The following is a 20,995-nucleotide window of genomic DNA, read 5'->3' as shown; positions in this document are numbered from 1 at the left end:
TTAGTAAATCCTTAAAGCAGGTGGCATCATGGCAACAATGACAAACAAAAAATATACACTGAAATGATTTGTGTCATCAAACAATTTTAAACAGCTACTGTACAGAACAGCAAATATCTTAAACATGTACAACTATACAAAAATGGAAGTGTATGTTAACTGATGTGTAATATTAACAGCGATACATGAAGGTCCACCTTCCTCCATTAATTGGGCACTTTAGGCTCAATTCTGAGTGAGGCTTCATACATGCTCTCTTCATCCAAAACAAAGCTGTTGTCCAGTAGATACTGGGCTACCTGAAACAAACAAACCAGAAAACAGGTTTATGAACATTATGGCAGAATCTTTTATCTACAGAAGGGCAACTTACAAGTAAGGGACACCTTCATCAAATTTTTAGTGCAGTAGGAGACTGAGAAATAAGCACTAAATGCGAATCAAAATCAAATTCAAGCCACTAATGCCTTTGTTCAGGGTGGTAATGTGGTAATATACTTAAAGTTGATCTACGACACTGAAGCTTTAGTGATGTGTGTCACTTGTTAGATGATTTGGATAAACGTGTGAAATGTGTAAAACTTTTTAGCTTAACATACTGACGGACGGAGTTGCACTTAGGTTTTGCTCTTTTTCATTGCACCAACACCAAAAAACTAGACAATATGAATGGCATTTATTAAGATATAGCTTATTTAAGTAGTATAGGCCGAAAAGGGACTACTGGTATAGAGCTGTGGCATTAATTTACCTTTGGTTGTAGGTCAATCTTGTATGCTGTTTGCTGAAACTGCCTGATTTCTCTTATGATATGAGATATCTGGAATGTAGGAGAAAGAGATGGTCAAAGGTTTGACTGTGAAACATCACATTTGCACCAAGTGTTTGACAGGAAAGTCTTACCATCCTCATTTTTGAGAAGTTGACCAAGTTGTCTTCAGTGTAATTTGGTGTTCCCTCCTCAATGAAAGCAAGGTCAGTGAGGTACATCCCCAGATAGGGCACACAGGGAGGGTCGCAGCTGGAAGGAGGGGGGACACAGACACATCACCCACTTGTACTGCTTCACTGATCCAATGCAAAATGACAACCTTCAACTGAACTCACTTCTTCAAAGCCTCTCTCAGGTTTTTGAACCTGCCCTCTGACGAGACCAGCTTCTGCAGCTTGTCAATCAGTCCTTTTGTCTAGAGGAAAAGGTTATCAAGAATACAATTAATGATAACACCTAGCACGTTAGGAAGAAACAACGTGTAGGGAGATACACACCTGCTTGGAAACCTTGAGCCAGGTTTTCTTGAGGCGAAAGACAGAGCTCCGGTTGAGGGAGGAAGTGATTTCAAGTACGGCGTTGTAGTTATGGAGACAGCGGCAGATGTCAGCTACAGCAACCCATTTTTCTATGACTGCTACTCTTGTGACCACGTCGTCACAGCGCAGGATCTCTGTGGCAATAAGGTTGCTTATCTTGTAGAGGAAGGAGAGAAATGACAGGTTTAGAGTCAATAAAATGTTTGAAAATCAATAAAAGATGCAGTGGAGGAGCTGTTTAATGGGCTTGTTTATTGGAATATACATCATTGAAGTGCTTTGTTGTTCTCATGATGTACGGTGTCTTCTCATTCTTGTCATTCTTCATCCACCCTTGTCCAAAGAATTCTCTGTAAAGTAAGCAAATCAACAATGGAAAGAAATTCATTTGTATTTGTGTTCCTCTTGCCCACAAACAGCTGCGACGTGATGGCACTCACTCGTATGGGATGACCTTAAACACCAGGTGGTCCAGCAAAGTGAGCTGCTCTGCAATCTCCAGCGCAGAGTGACTGTCAAAGGGTTCGGCCTTGCCACCTCCCACCTAAGAGGTACAAAACACACCATGATTAAAGACGTACAAGGTGAGTGAAAAGTTTATTTTGGTCTATGGCACATGAGCGCTCATGAATAAAACCTCATGCGAAAAGGGTGACAGCAGAGGAAAACCCCTTCAAAATGTACATCATGAAAATAAATAAAATAATAATTAGTTGCAGTTCTTAAGTGGATTCAGTCTTCTCCCACATTGAAGTGGATGTGCATGGAGACTTTTTCTGTGCTCTTGCTTTCTGTAGTTTTCAAACTACTCCACACTGAAATATCCAACTTACCAGTTCTGTTACATCTTCGAGGGTGATCTGACTGTCACCATGATCTTCCTGAGTTAGAGTCCTGACAAGCAGAAGAGAAACTCAAGCTTTGGCATATTTACAGTATCATAAATCGTCTCAAATACAGGGCTGATAAAACATCACACAAGATTACCTGATGATGTTGGCTGCTGCTTTCCTCTCTTGGGTTAACAGCTCAGGGTCATGCATCACTTCCTCCAGGAAAGCAATCACTTTCGTCTTCAGTTCATTATTACACTCAAAGTCCTGGAGAGGCACATGCACACAGAGAAGCCACAATTTTTAGTTTTTTTTATTTTTATTTGACTTTCTGTTTATCTGTGTTGTCGACCTGTGAATGAAAAAAATGTTTCTCGAATGCCCTCTCCATGTTGAGCATGGTTATTTCTCCTGTACGCATGAAAAACATTTTGCATATGAAACTAACTTGAGAATGGACACAAGGGGGAATCCACAATGATAAATCTGCGCATAATTTGTTTTGGTGTGTTTTACCGGAGAGTGTTTGGACACCCAGTGTCTCAGGACGTTCAGAACTCTGTTGGTCGCTGCTCGTCTGATCACGAACTCTTTGTCTCCGTTTCTCTGATCAGTTGGGAAACCTGCAGGAAATTGTAGTTTTTAGATTGAGATAGATAAAGCCTTGACAGGCTAATGCTTGAGGGTATGAATCTGAAATTCAGTTCACACTGAACCTGACATGGCACAGCCTTCTGCCATGAACCATTAACTACATTGGGACTTTGGCCTTGATTAGATAGTGGCTAGGTGTGCATACCAGTGCTGGCGAGGGACATCCGCCTGTATTTTTCCTTGGTAGGCGTGCCCTCATTGGCGCCGGCTGTAGCAATAGCAAAGGCAGAAGCTGCAGACAGGGCGCTGCGGTTGTTATCCAGCTCTCGACACGAGGACATCACCATGCCGTTGTTGTAGGAAAACAGGGAGAACTCTGAAGAGCACATACTCTGATTATATGATACACTGATTTTTGGTGCCTTGTAAATTAAATTGGGCAGTTGGAAGTGACCAAAAATCCACTGTTCAATACTATATTTTTGAATAGAAGTGAATTCATATGCACTGCAGTGACAGGCTTCTTCTTGTCACTTAATCCTCCGCTAGGGGGCACCACAGGCTAACACAAAGGTGTCCCCACAAACCTTTTAAGAGATTTTGATAATCAAGATGGTTGCAGCTAAATATAGCCACCAAATATCAGCATAACAGAGGAATCAACAGATTATCTGCAGTCTGCTATGTCTAAATATGGGAAATGTAGACAGAGCATAAGCAGCTAAGAAGCCCACACCATGTGACACACAAACTGCCTCACAATATTGGTGAATTCACATATTCACGGAGCATGCTTTGTTTTTAAAATGTGCTATGTGAATTTTGTCAGAACATTTAGAACGCAGGGATAATCTTGGCTGCAGTGGAACAGTCTCATTACTGGGATGGCGGCAGGGAAAGCACAGTCTTGATGTAGTTGCTATGACAAAAGTTTCCCTAACACCTAATAAAGCCAAGCGTTGGTTACATGGATTTGACTTCACACTTTCATGTTTGTTTTAATTTTACAGTTTTTTTTTTACAGCCCATCACTGATCAAGAGCTTACATTTTCAAAAAGTGGACAAAAATGTGGTTTCTTTTATTTAATTTTTTTTATACTGTCAAGCTACATTCTTTGCTCTACTATGTGGTCTGTTTGTGTGGTTATACAAACTATTGTGGTGATGAATGTGGCACTGGCAGAGGCAGGGGAGATGTCAATGTATGATTTACTAGCTTTTATATGCACTGTTGGCCTTATTATTTCAGCTCAAACGTCGATGGCTTAATGTACCTGAGGAGTTTTTGCCTTTAACATTTTTTGGGGTGGTTGGTGACTTGGTGGGAGAGGCCTCTGGGTCCCCATCATCGCTCTGGTTTTGATCATGGTCACTTTCCTCTCGCACAGAGAGATCTGTTTCATTAGAAAAGGCGCACAGATTACTTTGGCAAAGTTAAGGCATGTAAGTATTGGAGTGATGAAATCGGAATGACTGCTGTGGACTTACCTTGTTTGGACACAGAGGTGTCTTCCACCTTGTCCTTCTTGTCCTCTCCTTCGTCAGGTATTTTGCTTGAGATGGGGCTGGACACATACAGTTTATTGATGTCCAAAGTGGTCTTGCTGAATGGTGACATGGATGAGTACATGCTTGCATAGCCATTTGAGGAGCAGCTGAGGGCAGCCAGGTCAAGAGCTTTGCCCCCAGTGATGATAGGGATGTTGAGGGAGAGCTTGCGTCGTCGGTTTGGTGATGAATTCTTGGCAATGGCGAGAGGAGGAGGGGAGGAGAACTTTCTGCTGGCCCTTGGGGAGCTCGGGGTCTCCCCATACAGGAGTTTGGTGTTCTGGCTACTTGCAAAGAATAATTCTAGGGATCTGCATCAGGGGAGGAAACATGGATTTGAGTTTAAGACAGGACTAGGTTTCTTGGCGATTGTTGGATATTTGGTAAGTACATTGCATGTTTTAAGAGCTCAGCTAAATACACAAGGCCTCCTAATTCATTTATGCAGACTAAGCCACATGAGCAACCAGATGTCCTTTTGCAGTCGCATTCACATTGTTTTGGAGCAGGATACAGGCTGCAGTGTTGCACAAAACCTCTCCCACTCCTTGCAGCCCTCCTGGCGACCTCACGGGTTACCATAAATAGCAAAGCAAGTGATAGTGCGCATGGCCATTGCTGACACAAGCAGCCAAGTGTAGGTGGCTCACAGTGACATGACAAGCACCATGGGAGAGCATGCTGCAGGGCGTGGGCATAGGGAGCTCCCCCTGATTTGAAACCCACAGTGGGGCCCTCACACTAGGCCTGTGAAGCAGCCAGTTAGCCTCGCTGCAAAACACTCTGTCAACATTTCACACTATGGATCTTTTGCAGACAAGGAGAGAGGGAGAGAGGAAAAAGAGGGGAGGGTGGGGTCCTGCAGCACCAAGGCTGGTTGCCATAGAGCGACAGAGCCCGGTTGAGACACTCTCCTCGGCAGGAGAAACTGGACCCAATTACAGCCTTCGACCAGCAAACACACACATAAAAACACGTACACACACAGTGATACAGAGGCATCATAGAGCCTGTCTTCCTACACTCCTCCATCTGCTGCTTCTCTGTGCTCACACAGACAGTGAAAACAAGCCCCCTAAAATTCACACACAAAGCCTTGAAGATTACGGGACTTAACTGTTCCTCTGTCGCAAACAGTATCGAAACACTAATTCTACAAATATCCCTGAACATCAGCTCCACTCATGTTTCACCCCCCTCACATCCTTTCTCTCTCATTACTCTCTAAACTGGCCTAATTGTCATGACCAAAACCACCGACAGCAAAGACGAATTGCACTGACTGCAAAAAATTATAGTTCAGGATTCTTAAAGGGCTTTAGAGGACTTCAATCTACCAATCTACCCACCCTGCATGCTACAAACCAGTGGTTTCGCACACATTTATTTCGTTGTCAGACATTTGACATTCTATTTATGCGGGCATTGTTGTTGTTTTTTCTCCTGTGCAGCCATCTGCTTGACATACTTCTAAGAGCTGCTGTTAAAAAGCATTGCTTTTATGTTTGAACTGAGTATCTTCAGATGAAAGTACTCTCAATTTCCTTCATTTTTATGTGTAAAAACAGAAACTATACATATTGTTGCAGTGAAACTCCAAAATTCAAAATGCAAGCATCTCTCCTCCTTACACAACTTTACATTGATTAGAAGATGACAGCGCTTCACAACATGATAGCTCAATCTCATCTTTATGCAGCACTGGACCCTGGAAGGATGCCAAACAGATCAAATACGATTTGTTTGTCAACGACTGGAAACGCTGTCAACAAATCAAGTCTCTTCAAATGGTAAATTTGAAACTCACCGAGCAGGGATGGCGCTGATGGGCTTCTTGTAAATGGTGATGAGTTTGTCTAGCACCACATCAGCTGTGGTGAACACACGATAGGAGTGCAGAAAGGTGTTGAGGAAGTCGATGGACAGGAAACGGAGGTCGGTCAGCCTCTCCAGCAGGCGCTCGACGCTGGCATAACGGATCTGCAGCACCTTGCAGGAGTTCATCATCTTGCTGAAGCGGATGTCCACATCATCACAGTACAGACTTGAATCTGACCTGCTCAGAAATAAGTACAACCAGAACGCAAAATAAGTTTTGGAAAAAGGGAAAAGATGCAAATACTTAGCATGTAAAGAAAAATTAGCTCACTTTATCATCTGCGGTACTGTGACTTTGGAGTTGTCTTCAAAGGCGTTCATCATCAACCCATTGCACCGGATGTTGTCTATGCACTGTAGGATAGATGCAATTGGAAGAAACGGAGAGGAGAGAGGAAAGTGAACATTAGCAAATTCTGTGACATGCAGCCGTTCTGCCGACATCCTGAAGGTTTCTCCTTTGCCTGCCACAGACTGTGATGTATGTTGACATGCCTGGCTAATGTCACTGGTCCATGCAGACTTCTCCTGCCTCGAGGAGGCCACAAGGATGACTGTGAATGACTGGCTGTCCTTTGGCTCCACAACAATCTTGAAGTCCAGGTGCTCCATGTCTTGGCCGCTCTTGTCAGATTTGGCTTTGACACGAACAAAAAGACAGAAGTCATCATCCTCTCCATAGGTGTAAACAAACATGTTTAAACATACATTCATAAAAACAACAGAAAGCTTAACATAAAAAATATTTCTTTTACTAGCTCCTTTTTTTGGTAATGCACTATTTTTCTGTTATTCCAAATACTAATTATAGAATATTAATGAAGTCTGGCACACTCTAGTAATCATACATTATGTACAGCATCACATGTGGTACAAGTAATGCATATTTCTCTAAGCTGCTATATGAATAAAACACTCACACTCATCATCTGTCCCCTCAGGGTCCTCCATCAGAGTGCAGTCTATGAGCGAGACTACTCCATTCTGCACACAACATACCAGATACATTCACTTCAGCATTATTTCAATCAACAGCTACCATTTTACACATTTCAAATCAGAATCATCACTTTGCTGTTTGTATGAAATTGTTATAAAAAAAAGTTTTCAGTCTTTTGACATAGCCTTCCAAGTGAAAGTACAGATGTAATTATGAAAGCAGCAACACAAATTCCCCACATAGATCTCCATAGATTTCCACAGATGAATCTTCCTTGGAGCATTTCTTGCGCCAAGGAACCTATTTTATTTGTTTGCCAATACAAACTTAACGAGTCCTGAAAAAACATAGGATTACCAGCCACCCAATCTGTGTCCTTTTATGACTCTGTTGCCATTAATAATGTCTTTTAGATTACCTCTATCTAAAATGCAAGCCATTAAGTTCAAGATGTATCACAAGTGTGGCACAAGAGACTGTTCCTTTACTTTCTCTATAGATCGATAAGGTCACTTTTTTTTTTTAGTTTTTGTCAAAACCACTTTGTGGTGAACTTGGTCAAGTTTGTGATGTAATCCTGCATGAATGGTCGTTGCTGGAGAGTTGCAAAACATTCAATAGTATTAAACCTATTTTAATTTCATGAAAATCTAAACAGTTATAGCTAAAGTATCTCAACACACACAGTTTTTCTGTTCAACATGTCAGCCTTTGACTTGGAAGATTTTTGGTCTCATCTTAAACCCCTGAACATCAATCGCCCTCTGTAATGTTGAGTAATATTTAATACACCACCGCTCTATTACAACTAAAATCATGCAGTGGCTTTCAACATGAGTACAATGAGAGTGTGTGCATACAGATTATTATGAGTGTGTGCAGCTCTAGTGGTCATTGCCACTGATAAAAGCCGCAACATTGCTAACCCAGTAGCTTTCATCTCCCGTCAGTTAATTTGGCCATTTTAGCTCAGAAGTTTGTGGCTGTTCGTGTGGCGCTTAAGAAAGTAAGTAAGATTATGATGTTTGAAATCAGGAGCGCCTCCTTCACTAAGTTGGCAGTGCTGGCCCACCTTGGTGAGATGAAGCTTTCCCCCTGAACCCCTGGTGCAGATGATTAAATGCTTGGAGAAGAGAAAGCACTGCCTCTCCCCCTCCTTCTTCAGAGACAGAGAGCCCAGTCGCCCACGGGTGATCTTGCCCTTCTCGCTCATTGGTACCTGTATAAGAGATCCTATATGTGGGAATAAAAGAGTATGTGCAAATAGATGAACAAGGAAGAAGGAGAGAGGGAGAGATGTAGAGAGGTACATACATAAATAGAAAAGAGGCAAACAGAGGGGGGTAAGAAAAAAATGAGTAATAAAAAAAAAAAACTGAATAAAATAAATAATACCAAATTGTTTATCTGCCTATAAGATTTAACACATGTATAAGAGATGCTAAGAATTATATAATATACAATTTTTGTTTTCCCTTTCCTTATCTATTAAGGCCTGTTGGGGACGAGTGACATTTACAATCCCAGATTCATCATCAGTTTCCCTCAGAGCAGTCTAATTACACATGGAAATTAAAGACTCCTCATGAGGAGCACAGCTTTCCATCCATCTATCCATCCATCCATCCTAAAGTGCAGGGTGAGGATGTGACACTGGGCTGTCAGAAAGGTGAGGAGGGACAGGAAATACTATCCCCAGCCATGTTACCTTGTCTAACGAACGTCTGGCTGGTGTCAAGCAGAATCTCACAGCCCTCCACTATCATCCGCTCTATCGCCAGGTTCTTCCTGATGTTCTCCGTCTCACTCACTTCATCGTGCATGATTCTAATAAAAGGAACATTTGATCATTGTCATGGAATAAGAGACAGAGAAAGAATTAAAGAAAACAACAAAGAATTGGCAAATTAGAAAATATCCTCATTACTTTGCCAACACATGCAATCTCAAGATGCACTGCAAATATTCACACCACAACCATTTAGAGAAATACACAGTAAATACGCACAACACAAGAAAATACAGTAACGCTGCAGGTAGAACAGAGCAACACAGGGTCACAGGGTAACACAATGTTGCCGGGGAACACAAAAAACTGATGAACCTGGCCAGGATTGACTCCATGGCTGAAAAGTGAAGCCAATGCTGAAGCGCCTTAAATCTGCATTCTATCTAATGACCATCAGGGCGACTCCACTGATCTGATTGTGTAGACATCAGTAGGAAAATGGCCCTACTTTTCTTATAATTTATCAGTTTAGTAAACATTTTCCTTGCAAGTTTATGTTGTAAGTCACTAGTTTCAAATCTAGTTTCAATACAAATGAATGTACGCTCTTTCCTTTCAAAAAAAAAAAAGAAACGATATCAAACTGCAGCAGAAACATCCATGTAAAGTTTCTTTTCATTTCTTAAAAAAACAAAACAAAAAAACAAGACAGCCATGGCCAAATTACAAACTGGGGACCTTCAAAATGGATGTCCGTGTGCTATGAAACATTCATGCAGGTGCGCTCCAGCTGAGTTCATCACTTTTTTGTTTCTCCCGTTTCTGTTGTCATCTTGCAACACATTTCTGGTTGTAGTCTGAGTATTCACAAAGGCTTTCTGTGTTTGGATGTGTTATGAGCACCTGCAGCACATTCATGTTTTTGGAAATTGTTTTTTTTTTTGTTTTGTTTTGTTTTGTTTTCTTAGGTTGCAATGAACTGGGCTCAGGGTCACCTGACTGTTATGTATGCTTCACTCTAAAGTTTTTCTTAATGGTACATGTTATACATTAATATGGTAAATACATTCAGGAAACAACATTTACACTTTGATTTCCGCAGCACCTCTAAAACTCTACCCAGACACAGACATACACACCAAAGCAACACCAAGCCTGGCTCTGATTTTTGTGTGCATTGTTTGCATTTCAATGCTGTTGACTTTAGACACCGTGCAAGTCTTAATTTTTGCAATACATGAGGAAAGTACCTGGAAAGCTCCTCCAGCTTAGATTTGGCGTAGTCCAGACTGTTTCTCTCTACATGTTCATGGGGTGTGTGGGCCAAAAGTTCGTGGAGTGTAAGAATGTAGCGGGGAATCTAGAGAAACAGAACAGAAAGCAACAGGGCTGCTCAAATATATCAGCTCGCATCCATATAGGTAACAACAACAACACAAACATGAGCACACACAGGAATATACAAATTGCAACGAGCACGTACACTGAGAGGTAGAGAACACAATATATGCTCATCAGCAAGATTTAGTATCAACACAGCACAGCATGCAGTCTGCCCCAGCAGGGTGGACTGTTGGGGAAACTGCATGTCTTGCCAGAAAAGCGCCATTATTACAGACTGGGCTTGAAAGACAACTGCTTTTTATAGACATGAAAAACACTATGGGGATATTTAGAGCAAAAGCAGACAAACGCTTGCCATTTCTGCTGTTGATCAGCTTTGCTACAGGATGGGATATCATCAACACAAATGCAAGTTGCAGAAGGAGGCAGGACTCCAAGCCAAGTCCTGAGCACAGACTATAAAAAAAGGTCCTGACTGAGCTTCTTGCCATAATACAGCTCAGAACATATTGATGAAAATGTAACTTTTGATTACACTGAAAATTAATCAGTTTGGTTGCCAGAGTACTTTTATTGAATTCGATCTATTCATCGAATGAAAGACTATAAACGTGCCCTTTTGAAGAATACACAATCAGCCAGTGGTTTGCTCCAGAGCTTACAGGCTATGATGAAGAAAGCTGGCTAACCCTTCATCCTCAGTTTAGCCTTAGAAAATACAAGCAGAGCTCATAAAAGGTGAAAAATACATCTGGCTCAATAATGTAAGTTGTGTTGTGAAGATGATCAAACCAGTAAGTCCCTTTAATGTGTACTAACTGTGGTAGATTTGGGTAATTTGACAGCGGTCAGGTGTTTGGACATACTCTGGGTGAGACTTATTAGTCATAACATTTGAGGTCCAGTCAAATCTATGAACATGAAGAACCAGTCAGGGTTTTTTTTTTTTTCCCCTTTTTCCCTTTTTCTTTTTCTTTTTGCAAATTCACCAACTGCTCAGTTTCTTCAGAGTTTTATGTGCTCGCACAACGATCAACTTTCTATTCCCCAAAAATGTGCACTCATTTACCAATATACTGCAATTCTTATTTCGATTTAACGTTGTTTTGCGAAAATGCTGGTGTTTTAAGTTTCTGAGTATACAATAATAATAAGTGTGCCACCCGTTTGATTCAGTGTCATCTACAGACTGCAGGTCAAAACACATCATCAGGATGATCACTAAATTTACAGACATAATGCTGAGGAAATGACCTCAGTATCCTCAACAGGAGCTGCCATGACTGTTGCATTCGCAGGGAGAACGGAACTATTTGGTTTACTGTATAGTGAGGTTAGGTTGCAATCTTAAAAAGACAAAAACCTTAAGAGGAGAGCAGGATAAATGGGTATTGTTTTCAAGGTTAATACATTTGACCATATTACAAGTACACTGCCTTAAATAAGCAATACTAAAGAATATTCAAAGAGTTCAATTTGGCAGAGATGGCGCTTTTAAAGAATAACCAGCTTATACTGAAAACACGAGCCAGACGTTTTACTTACGTCTACAATAGGGAATCATGCACGAAGCAATAGTTACCTAATATTAAGTTGGTGAAATACTACCCAAGGGCAGTGTTTCATATAGAGAGAAGAACTTGGCCCAGACTGGCAGAAAGAGCAGAAAAATTAACAGCTAAATCTGGCTCCAAACTGCAGCTCTGCAGTAAGCAAATGGCTCTGCCTTTATTTCTTGTCTATATCAGTGAAGCAAATGAGCTAACCTGGAACATGGGATATGTGAGGAAGGTCTCCAGGGTCCTCTCCTCACAGTCAGGCTTGGCCTCGTACTGCTTCAACAGCTTGTCAAAGTCTCGGTTCTGTTTGCAATGAGCCAGGATTTGGAGGCTGTACTGGTGATTCCTCACAAACTCCTGGTAGATGTTTAGCATGGGCAGCAGGATGTCGAACAGGTCAGCTTTGGAGAGATAAATAGAAAGATAATCACGACACAAACAATACTGAATGGGGGCTGGATGAGCTTCCCGACTTTCAAGTGAACAAAAAATAAATAAATAAATAAATCATAGAAAATTGACACATTTCTTACCCAGCACTAATGTTGGCCAGCTCGCTATTCTGGCTTTTAGACCCTGGTAAAATATCTGATGAAGAAACATGATAGTTTCACTGGGGAAAAAAAAGAAAGAAAAGAAAAATTAGTAAAGAGATTTTTTTTTTTTTTTTTCCCTTTTTTCTTTCAAGTTAATAATTTTGCCAACATCCAGTGAAGTTGTGATGAGTGAAAGCGCAGGCATTGTGTCTGAGAGAATGGGTGTGCAGGTTTTGATCATGCTTAGATGAGTGTGTGGGTGGATTTTGAATAGGCCAATAAGGGAACATGCAGATTGCTGTCTTTATTGCACGGTCTGCATTTCCAGCATAGAATTTCCTGATGGAGCAGCAAACCTTGGTATCAAGCTGAATATCACTATATGGTTTTAGCTTTTAAACATTATTTAATTCCAAATGATAAGGCCATACTTTTCTTTTTTTATTTTTTTTTTCAAATCAAGGAAAAACACACCGGTTAGTATCATTGTTTGTAACTAGAGTTTCCTATATATATGAACCTATGCAGCATATGTTTTAGCTTTTCACTTTTTGTGGGATGTGGTGGATAAAACACCTTTTGAAATGATACATCAGAGGATTACCAATATCAAATAAAATGTCATGGTAATGACACCTGAAATGAAGTAGTATTGTTAGGTTTCTCCACTGACTCTGTCGGCTATAGACACTCATTCATTCGTCTTCTATTGCTTATTCATTTCTGGGTCACGGCAGGGGAGGGGGGTGCTGGAGCCAATCCCAGCTCACATTGGGCGAGGGCAGGGTACACCCTGGACAGGTCGCCAGTCCATCACAGAGACAGACAGAGACCAACAACCACTCACACTCAGACTCAGACCTACAGACAATTTAGAGTCAGCAATGAACCCAAACATGATGGTGGGAGGAAACCCACACAGGCACTGGGAGAACAAGAAAACACCACACAGAAAGGCCCCAGGCCAGGAACCAAACCTGGGAGCTTCTTATTGTGGGGCAACATCACTAACCACTGTTGCACCATGCTGCCTAGCCCATAGACATTATTTCTATTTCCATCTTTGACTGCATTTTTTTTTATATGTACAGATTCCTCTCCCTTTGTTAATCTTTCAGGAGGTTACAGTTTTGGACTCTCATTTTGGAGTACATTTTAAAGGGGCTATTTAAAAGTTTTCTTTGCGCCTGAATGTGGTTTGTTGCTGGATGGCAGTCTAGTGATTTTAAGAGCTTTGCTGCTTTGGCCAGGGCGGACTTGATGCTGGAGTGACTTGCTTTGGAGCGTGTCCAGACAATCTGGCTAGGCTAGCTAGTTAACTTCAGAAGAAAATAAAAAGTTTTGCTCCTCATAAAAACATTTGCAGAGCCAATGTTTCATCCATATTTGCTAGCTAGTTTCTTCTTCTCTGCAGTGCTTACAGCAGTTTAATGAAGAACACAGGACACAAGTTTGAAGGACATGCACACAGAAACACTCCAAAATGCTCATGGTGGTCAAATACTCCACAGGGTAACTTTAAGAAGATAAGTTTTTGTAACACGATCTTTTATGATGAGCGGATCCAACCTGTTGAGGAATATACTGCTGACGTCATCATGGGTGATGGGAGGCTTCTTGGAGCTGGCAGCCATGCGGAGTGGCCTCAGGAAGTTGTTCACCAGGATGTGAAGCTGCTGGACGTATTCAGCCTCGGAGTCCAACATGCTGAACACCACCTGGTTCCTCTTCCTCATGCTCTCTGCATGTGGTGAGCGGATGTAATCCTGGATGATGGTCTTCCACTTCCTCCTGCAGATCCAGCCTCGCAGGAAGCTCTGGACCTGAAGTAGACATGATTTTTAGCAGCTGCAGTCTCTAAATATTTTCTAAAGGAAAAAAAAAAAAAGTTTAAAAGTTGAGGGTTTCAGGCTTTACTTTTTTGATCTTCTTGATCTCTGAGTCATCCTCGGTTGGAGCAGCTGCAGGGCTGGCGTGGATCTTTTCGTTGTCTTTGAGCAACCCAGCGATCTGACACAAGAAAGAGCAGTCATCCCCACTTACACATTTCTTTTCTTCTCAATCTGTGTATCAGCAGGTAAACAAAATGACTGACTCAACAGGACAGGACCAGTCAGTCAGCACTGAGACGTTGGTCCCACTAAACTTGCTCTCCTCTCTTTGATTGGTATCTCTGCATCCCTATTTATTTCCATTGGCCATTTAAATGCAGCACAAACCAGGCTTTCCTGCATGTTGACACAAAGTACAGAAAACTGAAACTGCCTTGCATTGTTTAAAGCTGTCTCCATTTACTTTGTAGACGACAAGAGTTAATTGTCATTCCATTTCATAGAACAGATGCAATATAAAGCTGTGTTCATGCATATTCACCACATAATTTGATTTCAAGCGCCACATTTGCACATTAAAGTAAAATGACTATTTGATCTGAAGAATACAGCTGGGAACGCGGCCCTATTGGAGGCATTGTTGCAGAGAGGAGATGCAAAGTGGAGAGTGGTTGGCTTGACCACGGCTCTGTCTGTGACGGGGTAGCGCTTCCATTTCTGTCTGCTCATACAAGTTTCCACACAATGAGCCAAACAGAGCAGTAATCAGCATAATGCATTGTTTTATTATCTGCTTCAGCTGTTGCGTGTTGGGCTGGCAGGTTGAGGCAAGGCCAAGACACACATACATTATGGAAAGGACCGTGAGTGCAATACAAGCAGCAGTAATACACCATCTATTTACTGCAGATCTGACTGATATTGCGTGCCACATGTTTGTCTATGGATAGAAAATTGCGTAACACTCGCTTTAGTGTTGAGGACACGAATACAACAAAGGAGGTGTATAAGAAGGCAAATGGCCCAAAGATATACCAAGAAATGGGGTATAAATGAAGTAAACTAATCTCTGTATAAAATGCAGCTTTATTTAGATTTATACCGAAAACAGTGAGCTGATTTTTCATTTGTACTCTTCCTACTGTATGTATGGAAAAATATACAAAGTGTTTCAAATAATGCAAAAATGTGTAAGGGAGGTTACATTTTGGATGTGTTTTGATAGTGCTGAAGTACAACGGAGGTGCATAGTTGGTCATGATGAAGGTTTTTTTTTTTTTTACCAAACAAACATGCTTTAAAAAGAAAAATAAAGAAGACACTTAACTAATTCGGCCGATTAGAAGGCACTTCAGAAATGAACAGATCAAACTTTATTATGAGATCATGAAGTAAAAATAACAGCTGCATCTCCAGATTTTTTGTAACACTATAATCCTTATTTTCTAGAGATGTTCTAGAGAAATTTAGAGATGTTCAAATATTCAGATGCTGTTGGTGTCGACTCAGAGTATATTTTCTGTTCATATCGAAATAATGCATTCCTATTTGTTTACATTCCCACTCTTGGGTGAAAAGGAATCATGGTGAATATTACCTCTGACTTGAGCCTTTCAATCTCTATTTCCCCGTCTTCTATCTGTTGTCGAAGTTGCTTAGCAACTGTTTTCTCCGTCTCCACAATCTGAAGCAGATGAAGATACTTCTGCATGAGAGTCTCATGCTCAGTGGCCAAGTTTCTATAACTGAAACACATGCAAATACAGACACACACACACACACACACATAGCTTGAGTAATGAACTTCACATAAGTGTATTTACTGTCATCTCACATATAAGACATAAGGCTTTTCTTGTGAATAAAGCATTTTGGTTAAATTCGGGCATTTCTCATAGTTTTCACCACACTTATGAAAATAAGACAGCATCAGTGAAAGATTACTGATCATCCACCATCTGATTCCACGTTTGTGCATTTCACTGATGTGAGCCTTTACCTTCCGTGTGATATTGCAGCCACCCATTCATCACAGTCCTTTACATCCTCAGTGCGTAACTCGAGCGCCTTTTGGTTTTCATGGGTGAAGCTGACAGTGAAATAGTACTGAAACAAAGAAGGGGAAGAGGATGAGGATTAGCATGATGTGTTTAATCTAGAAGGTATCTAATAATGAATACTCCTTCCTGTGTAGAACATACATCTCTTACATAGTGGTTTGGCTTAAGCTTCTCCAGTGCTTTTGTCTCTGTTTGTTTCACTGCCTTGCTGCAGCAGACATCAAGCGGGTGATTTAAAACCACACAGGGCCTGGGGAAGCCACATCTTCCTCGCCCACCAGTGCAATTGATGGTGCACACTGAGGGAAGCCTCCCCCAGCTCAGTTCCTGGGATGTCTCTGGTTCCCAGGAGGGAATACCATAAGACATCGAGGCTGGAGCTACGGCCAATTACATAACTGTGCAATACCTGTTTCCTAGCAACTCTAGTCAATGTGAACAGTTCGGTCGCTTTTGCGTTTTCTTGTGTCACTCGTTTAAAGATGAGCATGATTGTTGTCGTATCTTCAGACTCCCAGAGGCAACTAATTGTGAGGTGTATGGACGGTTTGAGCATATGATCCTATACTCAACTTAATATTTCAGGTTGAGTCATATTTTTTATTATTTTTGTACTTAATATATCATTTGCAGTGAAATGTCTTCCTCTAAGATCATTAAATGCAGTGGTGACACATAAAACAATATAAACAGGAGTTGCAGTAATATTTTGAACAAAAAAGTAGCCAAGTATCTCTGAAAGATAAGCTACTAGATAGATAACCTATTATACTTTCAATCTTTTTCTTCTTATTAATTGGAACAAAGTAATAATAAACTGATAATGCGTCTTCCACGAGTCAATTGCCATCCTCCCTCTGGGCTGCTTCGGCCATGTTGAGTGAGACAGACTCTAATCTTTGGTCTGCGGATGTTCAACAGGCACCTATCAACCTGCAACTGATCATTATTTATGTGTGACTGCTCTTCCGTCCTCACATTCATTAGGTATTCATCCTACCATCAAAGAAAATCTATTTCTGGCTGGGAGGCATGCATGTTGTAGTTTTCTCTCATGATCCCTCTAAGAGTGTGGTGTCTGGTGTGAGGCCATGTTAAGCGCACTGTCTGCTTCATGATGTATGTTCATGGTAGAGTCATGCACCTTTAAGAAATTATTACTAATCTTAATAGATATGAGAAAGAGACAGGGATCAGAAAAAAATGTAAAAAGGCAAGGCTTGGAGGAGGGAAAAGCGTTTGGGGTTTGTCCTTCCCTCACATTAAATCTCCAGTAACCAGCAGGCTCGGTGCTGAGCTCGGCACTGCTGGCTGAAGTCACATGACGCGTGCTTGGGAAAGCAGATTTCAGGACCTTGGACAGGGACATTTCGACAAAATGCCGCATAAATTGAGTTTGAAGTACAAAGCCAAAATACTGAAGACACCAGACCAGGGTGGCAAAAATAAGAAGCAGCTGAGAGAAAAAAATCCTCACATGAATAAAGATCAGGCTGCTGAGTCAATGCATCTTTACTTGAATTGCTTTTAATTGTTCTTTCTATACAAGCTGATTGAATTCTTGTGTGCAGTTTCAGTGCTATTGACTGGCAAGCAGTTTTACTGCAGGAGTACCGTGAAAGGACTTTCCTGAACCATTTAATGAGACCTACACAGTGATATATATTCCCTGGAGAACTAAGTGTTAGTAATCAGCCAACTTGCATCCACTTTCATCTTAATGAGCTTTTGTCTGGATAATTTTCTTCCTAATAAACACCACCGTCCCAACGCATCAAATGTTATTGCTACATGTTTGTTTAGTCTTTTCAGTTACAGTGTAGTTTTGTATCAAATCAGCCATCACTTGCTCCTGCAGCTTCTTGTGTTACTGGTTGAAGTGCTGCTGTTTCCCAGCGTGAGCGAGCTCTGTTTTCTATAAATGGACTCTGACCCCTCCAAGGTACTGCAAGGAACAAATTTAGCCCAGATAGCATTCGGATTAATAGGAGAGATGCGACACACTACTTCTCTTGTCTCTTACCCCGCCTCTTCCAACTGCATCATTCTTTAGGATGCAAATATGGGTTGCCATAGAAACCTCGGGCTCAAACGCATGATCATTTTAACACTAACTGCATTTGAGGATAAATATAATGTAGGGATTATGGTGGATTTCAGAAACGTTGCCACAAAACTGGCCATAGGAGATGGAGGTGACATTTTTCTGCTTTCAGGATATATGTCCTCTAAAGGATGTTTGTTTGTTTGTTTACATTGAGAGGTTACTCTTCATCAGCACATCATTAGTCTCGTCAGTATTTGTGCACCTCTCAGTGCTTTTGCACTCTTCACAAACAGGAATCGCAGAACAAAGTGAATCAATATGTTTTACCTAATTGATCATGAATCTAGTCCCAAGATGGCTGGAATCTATTGATCCGACTTTTCTCAACATGTTCATTTTCTGATTATTGTGTTTAAAACAGCGGAAGGTAAAGGCAAACAGCACTGCTGCTAACAAAAGCATAAAACGAGTCAATATTCTTCCAGGGAGGGGTTTTCTTTGTTGGGGGGGAGGGGTTGTTTTTTTTTTTTTTTTGTTGTTGTTGTTTGTTTTTTTGGCCTTTAAAGTGACTGTGCGAGCACAACATTGGCCAGTGTGTTGCATTCTGCTTTGTCAGCATAAGGGCAGCTGTTCACAGGAAGAGCCTGGGCTCGCTTTGGACTGCAGCCTTACCTACAGATTCAGGCACAGAGCCTGGAGAGAGGAAGAGGGGACGGTGGCTGTGAGCCATTATGTTCCTCAAATGGTTGCTCACAATAACAATGTCAGCAGGCCTGTTGACCTTTTGGCTCACAACTTTCTGTGTGTTGGTGACTGAGGAAGCAGTCCTTGGAAATCTTTTTACATCGAGTGAAGTCTTCGTTTGCAGATATGATCCCAAAATCCTGCTTCATATAATTCTCACAAGTCTGTAACACGTCTGATGGAGCCATCGCTGAAGGTACCGTTCTGAATCAGTGATGCAACGAATATCGTGTGATGCAAATTAATATGTAATAGACTGAATCATTTCTTTCAGTTCAGCTGGATCGGAGCTGACTGATCGCTGGCACCCTGCTGTTTCTTGCGCCCCAGCTGTAATTTGATCTTTTCGCCACAAGATTCGCCACAATTTTTTTTTGCACGTTTTATTGGAGGGAGCATTAGGCATATCACTCTCCGCCCTGAAACGTCAAAAAGATGATGACTGAAAGTCAAAACCAAAATATGTGACCAACCATGATGCAAATGCAACATTCCGATCAGAGGAAGCATTAATGTGTATGTCATCCTCCATCGAAACTCTCCCACAAAGAGAGGGAGGGGGAGAGAAAGAGGGGGGGAAAAAACCCTTCAAGCTCGGGTTTTCTACAACCTAAAGCACACCACTGCATAGCCCATTTCCCGGGCTACTGTAATATCGTTAGGTGTTAACACGGTTACTTCATCATTAATGCCATGCGTGCATTACATAACAACGATGTGGGAGCTCGTGTGATTCCGCTGCTGCTGTATTTGAGGTCATCATGCGAAGGAAGAGAAGCAGAACACGCATAAGCAAAGCTCTTTTTTGCAGGGATGAAGTACAGCCCCAAAGCATTTGACGCACAGGAACATTTTTTTTTATACATTTAGTGTTCCACCTTGTCGATATTTGAATATGTAGTTTGAAAAACAATAAAGCAATGAGAGATGCTGTGTGTGTGTGTGTGTGAGAAAGAGAGAGAGAGAGCGTGTGTGTGTGTGTGTCCGTGTTCGTGTTTGTGGGTGTGTGGGTGTGAGAACGCGCGCATACCTGCTTTTCCAAACACTCCTTGGCTGACAGTGAAGGTTTCGGAGAAGGCGCCCTGTCGCATATGCATCCCTCCAACAGGTATAATCCCGAGGGCCGAGAGCTGGACTCGTTCTCAAAATAAAAGAGCATATTCTGTAACAAAGCGAACCACTTTGTGTGCCATTTCGTGTTGTCTGAGCTCTTTTTGCTCAAGCAACCCCGTCTGGTACCATCCTTTTTTGCCAAAAGCCCAAGGTAGGTGACATGACCATCATTAAGTCGTATTCCCTTCTGCATTTTGATGAGGAGACTTCGGCTGCACACGGTTAATCGGCCGTTACATCCTTGTGAAGTCGCTCCAGAGGGAAAAAAAAAAAGAAAAAAGAAATCAATCGAAAAAAGAAAAGATGTTGACTTTCTGAATGCGGTCCTCTAACAGCAGGGTCGTCCGCTCCGTCCGACGCATTCACCGTGTTGGCATTTAAATGAAAACAGAGGAACAAAACGAGCAGCGCAAGTCCAGCATCCTAAAATCTGTAGTCATACTCCGAGCGCTTTGAAGGTCCACATTTTCCCATCGTGTAAGAGATGAGAAGTCGGAGGTTGAACAAAAAAAAAAAACAAAACAAACAAACAAACAAGCAAAAAACTAAGTCTAAACAAGGCAATGTGAGGAAGGAATGAAGGAAAAGCGTTTGGGGTTTGTCCTTCCCTCACATTAAATCTCCAGTAACCAGCAGGCTCGGTGCTGAGCTCGGCACTGCTGGCTGAAGTCACATGACGCGTGCTTGGGAAAGCAGATTTCAGGACCTTGGACAGGGACGTTCCTACAAAATGCCGCATAAATTGAGTTTGAAGTAAGAAGCCAAAATACTGAAGACACCAGACCAGGGTGGCAAAAATAAGAAGCAGCTGAGAGAAAAAAATCCTCACATGAATAAAGATCAGGCTGCTGAGTCAATGCATCTTTACATTCTCTGTCTTTCATTTCAAACTTTATGCAGCATGAGTCAGTGTTTCTGATATTTAA

The 20,995-nt window shown here is 41.5% G+C and overlaps 1 protein-coding gene across 2 annotated transcripts; it reads right to left on the bottom strand.

Moving 5' to 3' along the window:
- Positions 1 to 178: 178 nt before the first annotated feature.
- rasgrf1 (Ras protein specific guanine nucleotide releasing factor 1) lies at positions 179 to 20,262 on the bottom strand. 2 transcript variants are annotated; one of them, XM_029523093.1, is made up of 27 exons: positions 19,987 to 20,262; positions 16,105 to 16,211; positions 15,703 to 15,850; positions 14,191 to 14,283; positions 13,843 to 14,096; positions 12,271 to 12,350; positions 11,945 to 12,138; positions 10,085 to 10,194; positions 8,814 to 8,932; positions 8,167 to 8,338; positions 7,086 to 7,159; positions 6,661 to 6,803; positions 6,437 to 6,519; positions 6,095 to 6,343; positions 4,228 to 4,598; positions 4,014 to 4,133; positions 2,944 to 3,114; positions 2,661 to 2,767; positions 2,299 to 2,411; positions 2,145 to 2,205; positions 1,752 to 1,855; positions 1,577 to 1,661; positions 1,270 to 1,467; positions 1,108 to 1,187; positions 904 to 1,021; positions 752 to 820; positions 179 to 299 (listed from the first exon to the last, which is right to left on the bottom strand). In XM_029523093.1, the coding sequence occupies exons 1-27, from the start codon at positions 20,260 to 20,262 to the stop codon at positions 207 to 209; spliced, it is 3,792 nt and encodes a 1,263-aa protein (XP_029378953.1). In that variant the 3' UTR covers positions 179 to 206. The 2 variants fall into 2 exon arrangements, with proteins under 2 accessions (XP_029378953.1, XP_029378954.1); XM_029523094.1 differs by having other exon boundaries at positions 7,086 to 7,149; positions 8,178 to 8,338.
- Between the last annotated feature and the right edge of the window lie 733 nt (positions 20,263 to 20,995).

This window comes from Echeneis naucrates, chromosome 16 (genome assembly GCF_900963305.1).
Source record: "Echeneis naucrates chromosome 16, fEcheNa1.1, whole genome shotgun sequence".
In the NCBI taxonomy this organism is placed as follows: domain Eukaryota; kingdom Metazoa; phylum Chordata; class Actinopteri; order Carangiformes; family Echeneidae; genus Echeneis; species Echeneis naucrates.
This window is presented reverse-complemented; position numbering and strand designations above follow the sequence as displayed.

What these genes read in the sequence shown, in the direction of transcription:
- rasgrf1 (XM_029523093.1), bottom strand. Translation starts at nt 20,262, where the DNA reads ATGCAGAAGGGAATACGACTTAATGATGGTCATGTCACCTACCTTGGG. An exon ending in GCTGCAATATCACACGGAAG is followed by an intron (nt 15,851 to 16,104) that starts GTAAAGGCTCAC and finishes CATGTGTTTCAG; the next exon opens with TTATAGAAACTTGGCCACTG. An exon ending in CTCACCAAGGTGGGCCAGCA is followed by an intron (nt 7,160 to 8,166) that starts CTGCCAACTTAG and finishes GTATCTGGTATG; the next exon opens with TTGTGTGCAGAATGGAGTAG.